At 38.0% G+C, this 10,052-nt stretch overlaps 1 protein-coding gene across 1 annotated transcript; it reads left to right on the forward strand.

Moving 5' to 3' along the window:
• The first annotated feature begins 4,822 nt into the window (after positions 1-4,822).
• On the forward strand, positions 4,823-9,079 carry SKA2 (spindle and kinetochore associated complex subunit 2). Its single transcript, XM_026047872.1, has 7 exons — positions 4,823-4,873; positions 5,401-5,490; positions 6,237-6,413; positions 6,774-6,860; positions 7,648-7,687; positions 7,861-7,993; positions 8,766-9,079. The coding sequence occupies exons 1-7, from the start codon at positions 4,838-4,840 to the stop codon at positions 8,890-8,892; spliced, it is 690 nt and encodes a 229-aa protein (XP_025903657.1). The 5' UTR covers positions 4,823-4,837; the 3' UTR covers positions 8,893-9,079.
• Positions 9,080-10,052: the final 973 nt, after the last annotated feature.

The following is a 10,052-nucleotide window of genomic DNA, read 5'->3' on the forward strand; positions in this document are numbered from 1 at the left end:
GGGGGGGTGGGAAATCTCACCTGGGCTGGTCCATTTCCCCTGCAGGGGTGGCCGGGGCAAAGAGGTCGGGCGGGCCGGTCCATTCGCGCCACGGGTAGAGGAGGGGAGGAGGACGGGGCGCGGGGCAGGGGCGGGATGAGGAGCCTGCGCGGGGGCCGCGGCGCTTTCCCCGCCCCGCGCGGCAGGGAAGGCTCTCCGGCCCCGCGGGCAGGGGCGCTGGGAGCGCGGGAGAGACCCCGAGCCCCCCCGCGCCGCCTCGCGGGGTGGGCGCGCCCGGCCGCTCGCCCTCAGCAGAGGCGGCTCGGCGCGCCCGAGGCGCGAGGGCGGCGGGGCCGCCGCGGGCCGCGCGCAGGAGGGTCCCTTCTCCCGCACCCCGGGGGTCCCTTTCCCCGCACTCCCCCCCCCSGCCCCAGGGCAGTACCTGCTCCGCGAGGACGGCTCCGTCCGCAGCCCTCGGCTTTGCGTAGTTCCAGCAGCTCTGAAGTTGTGTTCAGCGCTGTTAGTGCCCACGCTTGAAGGYGATGCTCGGCAACGTTATATAAGTGGCTCTTCTTTCTGCCCTGCTCGTGCCTTGCAAAACAAATAAATAAAAAGGGCAACAAAAAAGTCATAGTGTTCTTGTACATGTTGATACACTCTAGCAAACCGCCTTTTTGAAACAGCCAAGATCCCTTGTAGCGTCTCTCAAATTTTGGTCTTTCTTCTCCTTTTAATGCAAATCTCACAAGTTCACTTTTTTATTTTCAAGGTAAAGTGTCTTGGGACTGTTTTGTACACCCAAATGCTTCATAGATGCTATGGCTTCATTCCAATGGCCTTACGTAAATTAAAATGCTTGTGCTGACATAGTCCTGCAAAATATGACACTCCCTTGCAAGTTTTCCTTGCTGAGAAACTTGGAAGTTTAGCTCTGATTTCAAAGTCAAAACTGACAGCCCTGCTGATAGTGTAGGCTTGAGATTTCCCCACATCTTCTGTTAGTTCTGAGAAATTTTGCCTTCTTTGTATCATGTTTGCTTTCCCTTGCTGTAAAGCTGCTTAGAAGTACCCAAGTTTGAACTTTATTACAAAAAGCACAAGAACGTCATACTGTTAATGTTTGCTGATTTATGATTTTTGTTGTAGAGCTTAAATAATGAAAAAGGTAGTTTAGTGCCATTAAAGTTAACAGCGGTGTCTATTTATGGTAGGAGAAGYCAGTTATTGGTCACTCACTGCTTCATAATTGACTTTACAGACAGTAAAGTGATCTTGCATTTCTTGCCATTTTTACAGTCAGTCAGAAATGTACATTGGTAAATATGTCTCACAGTGCCACTTTGTGTCTCTTGCTTTTCCTTCTGCTTATTGTTTCTTCTTCCTGGATATCCTGTGAAGTCAGCTCCCTCCACAGAAGTGTGATAAAATAACAGTTCTTATTTCCCCAGAGACTTTGACATGCATTTTACGAAAAGCATCCTTTTAGTCTCATAGAACTAAGGATAAACTAATTTATAGGAGCTTAAAAGAACAATGCAAATGAAAACACCAGGTGAATCTCTGGTTATCTGAGACTACTGCTGTAAACAAGAAGAACTAAATGAATCACAACATCTCCAATGTAAGATGATATTCATTATGTAAAAGATGCCAATTGTGTCTCTTTAGCAGCTCAGGGAAGAACCCTGGGTGCTGTTAGTTTAGCACTTAGACACCAAAGCCTGTGCTGCCCCCGCGCTCATGGAGCTCACCTGGAACTGAAGATCTTTCCGATGGCTTCAACAGACGTTGAGTCAAGCCGTAGTGTAGTACATAGTAGGTGGCAGTAAGAAATGGATCTTTCTGTACAACAACCATTTTGTTAAAATTTGTCTCAGAATTTTGCATATTCACCTAGTGCTTTCCAGCATGCAGCACTTCAGCAGCCTTCACTGAAAGAAACTTAAATTTTGTGGATATCCATTTAGTAAAATATTCAAAGTGGATTAATTAACATAAAATGTTTTGTTCAGAACAACTTAATTTATTTCACTTTTTAAAGTACTTTTCTTCGAGTGGTGTCTGTCCAATGCCCTTTTTATGTTGTACTACTAGTGATCATGCACAAAAAGCAGTGCAATGTTAAAAGGGCATTGGCCAGCAATACTATCTACATTGCTTGTTATTATTATTATTCTATGGAATCRTAAGTCAAAAGTCCTATATGTCTAAGACCAGCAGATGATTTGACAAACAACTATAAAATGGGATTGTCAGAGAGTTATTATTTTACAGTCATGATCTCCTAGTTAATTGTGAAGAAGAAATATGAACTGATCTTTTAATGACAAATACCATCAAATCTAGGTGTCGGTCCTTATAGATAAAAAGGACAAAGGACAAAAGGATCTTCCCACAAAAAGGGAAGAACACTGTGCAGCATTGCCACTTCTCTGCAAAATATTGTAGATGATGTCCCAGGTGTAGAGTTAACTCAGGTTGTTGCTCTGGGTGGATCAGTCATCTTTTATATCCACTCCCTGTTTCTTTGCATTTGTTGTTAAGAATGCTAACACCTACAAACCCCAGGAGTTCTTAAAAATTTTATATGAAGTTATTGTTTTTTTTAATAATAGCATTTTATTGCGATTTATGAAATACACCCCCACATTCATTGTCCTCTAATTTCAAATGGTTACCTCAATGGTGTTTTAAATCCACAATGTTGAGAAATCTTGTCATGTTTAAATGCATTTAAAAGTGACTCAACACCTTCAAATCAGAAGAATAAACTGTAGCATCCAGAAAATGCTCCCTGTAATGCAGTTTGAGAACATCTGTCTAATAGCACTTTTCTCGCTGTAAGACAAATCCAAAAGATAATTACGTTTGGAAATGTCATTTCCAATTGAATGAACACTTTTTTTTTTTTTTTAATGAATTTCTGACAGATCTTTGATTTTTTTCCCCCCTTTCTCTCTTGGCCAGTGGAATGGCAGTGATTCTAAGTAATAATAATATCTTGAAATACAGAAGTTCTTACATGTCAGTATCAGGACTCGGTAAACATTAGCCTTATTCAAATGTCCACAACATACAAAAGCACTATCTGACTCAACCAATTTTAACTAATACATATTTTGAGAGTACTGATTACTTGTGCAGAATTCTTGCTGCTTACGAATGCTCTGACTTTATTGCACTACTGTACTTTACAGCTAGCAGTGCAATAGTATTGTCAAAGCATCTGAAAGCAGAGTACACAGCAGTGGCTTGAATCTTGCCTTACAGTTCTAACACTTTCTTCAAAGCCTGTGAGTAAATTGCAACATCTGCATTTCATAAATGTGCATTTTTGTGTGATTCTATGTAATATTCATCATGCAAATGAACCTAACCTATAATATTAAGATGAGATTTTTACAGGTGTATGCTTCCTGAAATAGAGCAAGAAATAATTATTTCCATTTATAAAATATGGGAAAATGGGTTTTAATGGAGGAACATATCTCAGTGCTTATTAACTGTGCTTTGAAATTGTTAATAAATTTTGTTTATTTTAAACAGCAGTATGCTTTCAGGAAAAAGCAGTGATATTGAATCGTAATGTTTTCATAAAGGACAAGTCTTAAAAATACTGTAATGTGATGATTCAGATTCATATTTAATTTTTAATGTCCTGAATCACAGTTGCGCAAAGGAATTAGTGGCTTACTGTCATTCTATATATTTCAATATCAATTCTGAAATATTTTTAAGGACAGGACTTCATGGATACTTTTTAAAGACACTCACATTCATTGTGTGCATTCCTAATAATTAATAATTTGATGGAGGAGATGGAGAAAAGCAGGAAGTGGCTTGATTGGTTGTCTGTCCCAAGAACTGAAGAATTATGAATGTTTGCCAGTGGAGGGGAACAGATGTGGTTAGGGAAAGACTGAAGGTTAAAACCTCAACATTCTTCTGTATCCAGGCCTAACTACCAGAATACAAATAGCCAAAAAGCCTACAACATCTTTTAAATTAGGTACCACTATGGTACTGCCAATTAATACTTTGAGATAAGAGTTAATAAATACAGTCTTATTTTGAATCTTTTGGAGGGGAAAAAAAAAAAGAAGTAATGATAACTTCAGAGTTAATCTCATTTTAAATAGTGGAACCCACACTGAGTTAAGTAACTTCCAAGCATTTAGCTTGCTTTCATCATAGTCTCTTTTGTGCCTGTGAATTCCCCAAATAATTACATTCAGAAGAATTTCATGTTTGTTTCATGAACTGAAAGGCTGCCTTTTTTTTTTTTTTTTTTTTGTTAAGTAGAAGTCCTTAATAGACATTAAAATTGCAGGCTTTAATTAATTAACTAAATATAACGCTATCAGCACACTGTTTTACAAGGCAATTATCTAATTCTCTGGTGGGTCATTTATCCCAAGGATAGAATTGTGATGTCATCAATTTGATTATCGATTTGTTAGTATGATTTATTAAAGAATAATCAAATGTGTTATGAGTATTATAATCATCTGAAAGAATACATTCCTAATATCATTAATAACAAAGTCTCTATGCTTGGATCCTGAACACTTACTCATAATATTTGCTGTGTAAATAACTGAGCACTGCAGTTTTGCTAATAGAATTTTTAATGCTTGAAAAGAAAAGCAGCTAGCCAAGAAAAAGCTCTAAAAATCAATGGAGAGTATCCTAATACCTCAGGGAAGAAGACTCCTTTTACATTCTGAGACAATCAGTTTTAAACAAGATGCATTGTTCTTGTCTCTTGATAGAACTTCCCTGTTTGGAGTACTAGTTAAAAACTTCATCCTGAGAGGTTTTGCTTAGAAAAGGGCATTTAATCTAGGAAGAAGTGGAAATGTTTACAAGCATTTGGTGCAGCTGTGTGAAAAAGGTACTAAGGGCAAGATGAAAAGGATGCAAAGAGAACAGTTAGGGTCCATTCGTTGGTGGTAGAATTGGTAGGAGTCTGTGTACGTCTCTAAGCGCAGCTCRGTGTGCAGGGTTTCATTTAATTCTTGCATGTGTAAGGAAAATACGTCTGGGTCTGCATTTGTAGTGGGGACAGCTGGGCATAGGGATACCTGAGCCAAGTAGCTCAGCTGTAGGATAGCACAGGAATTTTGCAAAGTAATATGCTAGGTATCTCATTTTATTATCTAACTAATTAGTTGGTAGTTTTTAACTTCTAAAAATTACACATTTATTTATTTATTTCAGTCTAGAAATGTGTCAGTATAATTGGCAAACATTAGGTAAGAGCATAGACAGGAGGATTAGGAACTTACGTGTATAGCATATCTGTCTTTAAAATGGAGGCACCTGGCTTCTGCTTTCCTGAAATACAAGAAAGACAAATGGATGAGTTTTATTTACAGTTTTCATTTTTTAATATACTGTGGCTTATCTTAAATATTTTAGTTCCAGAAGGCAGAATCTGATCTGGATTATATTCAACACAAACTGGAGTTTGAAATAATGAAAAGCCTTCCTGATAATCCAACAGCAGAGGTAGTATTTTCAGATTAAATTCATAGATTTTATTGTACTTTGCATGAACTTTTAATAAGTGAATGATAATAAATAGGTAGGTTTTTTAATCTTAAAATATATGTTAGTTTTCTTTTACCTAGTTGATAGCTTTTTACTATTATAAAGCATTTCTTAAATCCTATAGACAGATAACTGGCTAAATATATATTCAACAACTCTATACAGTTCCTGTATAGTGAAATTCTTACATTTTGCTTCGAGAAATTAGTAGTAGTATTAACAGCTAATTGTCAGAGGCAGTTTCTGATATTAGCTAAAATAAACCAATAGCTGATACCAAACATAAACTTACCAGCAAACAATGACTAAATTCATGCTTGGGAGAGAGGTGAGAGAAACATGTCAGCATGTAACCGGATTTTATAAATTTGTCCTATCTCCATGATATTGTGACATACAGTGGAACAATAACCTTTTGAATTAGATGTCTCTCATTTATTCTAAATTAGAGAAGACATTAAAATCACCAATACAGTAAATCAGTACCTCTATTTTATGTACAGAACTGTGCTATTTTAACATTTTATATAACTTCTGCTTATGAGAAATTAAATGTATAGCTGAAACTGATGGGCATGGCTAAGATTGCCTCATCACTTTCATTGTGGAGGTTCATTCCACGTTACATATTAGTGACTGCCTATACTTTTGAGTGGCCAATTAATTTCTATAGTAGTTTAAATGTATGTTTAATTTCTATATAGGAAAATCCAGTTACTCTCTTAGAAGAACTTGCAATGGTGAAGTCTCGTTATAAAATGATGTGTGTGCAGCTGGAAAAAGTTTCCACAGAGCAGAGAGAATCTATGAACTGCATTCGTGCTGCCCTAGAAAACACAATGAAGATGGTTCAGGCACTACAGCAACATACTGATCTTGAGGTACCATTTTCATTTTACTTCTGTAAATGAGCATGTATTTGTGTAACCTGTGAGTTACTACTCATTAATGTGAGTAGTTGGACTGAAAAATATTTTGATAAATCACAAGCCTGATTCATCACCCCACAGTTGGGGGAATGTGTAACTCTGGAACGTTCCTTTTTATGAACTCATTTATTGGTATTAAATGGATATTAGAATTGGATTTTCAGAAATATTCAGCATGTAAACTTGCTTTCATTTGAAATAAAGTAGAAATCTACTATTAGCTTCCATGAGAAAAGGGTTAGACAAACAGTGAGTTCCTCTGTAAATACCAGCATTTTTGGAACTGAAAGTATCAGAATTCTTTCTCTTTAGCGCTTGCCTCTGTCAGAAGAAGAACAGGCTGCAGCACAACAGTTAACCTGCCAGGGTGTCAACGAAATGAAATCGCTGGAGGAAGAGGTAATTAGATGACAGTGTCTGTATTTCAGAAACTATTAATCTGAGTAGTTCAAATGAAGTCAGGAGGACTCTTTTTGTGACTTAATACCTTTGAAAGGAATGAAAAATTTCAGGCATGGGGCTACAATTTTTCACAAACCTTTTTGGTTTGATTGTATGTGATTACATTGCTGATTTGTCTCAATTAAATTACCTGTGGAGGAAAAAAAAAAATCACCTTGTTTTGACACAAGACTTTGAAGACCTTCATAGGGAAATGTTTCTGTTTATTTTCAGAGATGCAGATGGTTGCTGCTCTTGTTGATCTGTTAACACATGCAAGAAGCCTTTGGGTGGGAGTGAAGGGTGTAATTGCTTCAATCCCATGTATATCAAAATGGAGAGAAATTTAATTTCCTGTAACATATTAATACAGGTTGGAGTATGAATAAGAATTATTGAAGTATATTGCAACGATAACACAGCAGAACATAGCTGTAAATAATAATAGTTAAAAAGTTATTTTCTCAGAGTGACTCAAAGCACAAAATTCTAATAAATCACCTGCAAAGGTTCGGTGTGGTTCTTATGTTAAAAGCAAAATATTAAAGAAAGACTGTAATTATCTTACTGATCTTATTTTTTTATACATATTTTTTCATGGTCCACTCACCTCTATCAAATGATTTCTTGAGATCCCTGGTATGAAATGGTAAAATGCAGTTACTAATATAGATGTGCAAACTATAAAAACTAATTTCTGAGTAAAATTCCAACAAGTCTTGAAATCTCTCTCATTTATTTTTAGCCAGTTAGTTCAGAATCTGCAGTCCCTGAGTCAACTGAAGGTAAGTGCTGGAGAAAAAAAATCTTCCTACTGTTCCCTTTTTTTCTCTTGAGCATGTAGACTGATCTCCCCCACCACACACAGCCCCTGGAAGTTTTGTAAATAATATTAATATTTCCTAAGGCTTTTGTCTTCAGTATGTGTCATACATGTCTTATATTTTCAATTTTCTAGAATCACAATTCAAGCCTGTGACTGAAGAAATGCTTATGACTGTACCAAGGAGTATCAGAAGTACTGTTAAACTGGCAGACTTAAACCATTTTTACAGGGAGTTATTTAACCACTTCATTGTAAATAAAAACAGGTAAGACTGGAAGCAATCAATTAGTAGACTTTTATAATCTGTAAAGAAATTTCAGCCTTTTTAAACTAAATGAAAGCAGTTGTTAACTTTTAAGTTAGTTAACCATTTGCTTCTATAGTATAACTTTATTTTTTGATTTCCCTGACTTATGCCATTGCTGGTTTTTATATATATATATATATATATATGTGTATATATATATATATATATTTCAAAGTGACATGCCATCATAATAAACTCTCCAAATTTGTTTGCATAAAAATGACTTATAATTTCATATTTTTCAAAACTGCATGTCAAGTCCTTCAGAAACAGATTTTCTTTCTGTTTGATTCACTGAACAGATGTCCAAAACTGGGTCTACTCAGAACTAAGTTTTGCTGACACAGTCTTATTGGAAAATCCTTTAGCTTTCAGAACCAGGAAAAAATATAACCTTTACTTGACTCAAATTGCTACCCCAAATCCTGACCTGGGACCTTGACTCGAGCCCTTGTCCCTGAGCCCCGACTCCCATCTGTGTTTTCTGCTGTGGATATTGTCAAGTTGACAGTAAAAAATGAAGCAGCTTTTAACCCAGCAATTCTTGGACATTAAGCTTGGACTGTTCTTTGAAGCAGCACAGTGAGATTGATGGCAAGGTGCCTAAATGTGAAAACTACAGAGCACTTGCAAAAATCAGTCTTTAAACAGTATGAGCCTTTTAATCAGTGCCTGGCAGGCCTGATGTTTGATACCCTTCTTTGCTGAATAATTTGCTCTTGTCTTACAGAGCAGCACTCAGTATTTCACAGATGAACAAGATGAATTTGAAAGCCACTGACTCAAGAGTCCGCATCTTGAAAGAACTCTCTATTGTAGAACTCGACAAACAAGGAAATGTTAAGTTAGCTGTGTAAATGAAAGCTCAGTCCATTCTTATTGGACATAGAAGCATCTTGATTACAGCTGCTGGATTATTCACAAGTATTGCTTTGGCATCAAGGAGCTACCAGTGTGCTCTTAGAAAGCTGTTAATACTTCTGTGTACAAATTTTGTTTATAGAACTTCAAATTGCAGAGTTAATTATTTTGGTTGGAATTTTATCTTGGATATTTATAGTCTATAGTGGATGCATTTCTGAGGAGTTAACCATGTGGCAATTCTATATTCCTGTTGACATTGCTGAGTGGGTTTTTATGATGAATAACCCAAATTGTACTTACATTCCTGAATAAATGATTAAAGTTAAGCAGGCCATCAGTGTATTCATTCTCAATGTGAATGGTCCTTTTTTGTTTTCCTTTGGTGTGTGCTGTCTCGGTTGCAGCCTCGTGATGCTGCAGGATCGCAGAGAAGCAGAGGTTGGAAGGGATGTCTGGAGAGATCTCTCCTGAGCAGGGTGTGCTGTAGGCAGCCATGGATCACATCTTGTCACCTTTTCAGTATCTCTGAGTTTGGAGACTTCACACCCTCTCTGGGCAGTCTGTTGCAGTGTTGTACCACTCTGACAGGAAAAGGTTTCTTCTGCTTTAAATGGAATTTCCTGTCATGCAGTTTGTGCCAGTGTAACTGAATTGCTCCTGTGAGTTGTATTTTTTGTTCACTACTGCAATATTGAAAGATAGAATCCCACTTCAAGGAAAATCCTTTCCCCATGGAGCTGTATGCCACATTCACATGAGCAACACTCCCGAGCACTGAATCCCATTTATACATTGATATATTAGACTAATAAACTTCTGTTTTCCTTCACTGCTGCCTAACAACCGTCTTCAGAGTGAAAGAATTGGCGTGAGGGGTCGAGTTACTTGCGCTACTTTTTGGGAATTGTCCTGCGTGCACCGGTATTTGTCACCAGAAGACCTGAAGAGGCAAGTGGATGAGAACAGGCCCTGAGGAGCGTGTTTCTGTCACCATGGCTGCAGGGAGGCTTGTTCAAACCGAGAGGTGGCCGCGGCTGCCGGCGAGGAGCAGGGCGGTCGATGCGGGGAGTTTTCTGCCCGTTTTCAGCCGTTTGCGCCGAGCCCTGCGGCGGTTACGCGCGCTCCCCTCACAGGGGCCGCGCCTCAACGGCCG

Source organism: Nothoprocta perdicaria, unplaced genomic scaffold (assembly GCF_003342845.1).
Source record: "Nothoprocta perdicaria isolate Ctin4 unplaced genomic scaffold, notPer1 scaffold_50, whole genome shotgun sequence".
Classification (NCBI taxonomy): Eukaryota; Metazoa; Chordata; class Aves; order Tinamiformes; family Tinamidae; genus Nothoprocta; species Nothoprocta perdicaria.

Bases quoted from the DNA above. Each gene is read 5' to 3' on its own strand.
- SKA2 (XM_026047872.1), top strand. From the start codon at position 4,838: ATGTTTACAAGCATTTGGTGCAGCTGTGTGAAAAAG. The intron at 6,414-6,773 runs GTACCATTTTCA...CTTTCTCTTTAG, and splicing joins AGCAACATACTGATCTTGAG to CGCTTGCCTCTGTCAGAAGA. The intron at 7,994-8,765 runs GTAAGACTGGAA...CTTGTCTTACAG, and splicing joins TTCATTGTAAATAAAAACAG to AGCAGCACTCAGTATTTCAC.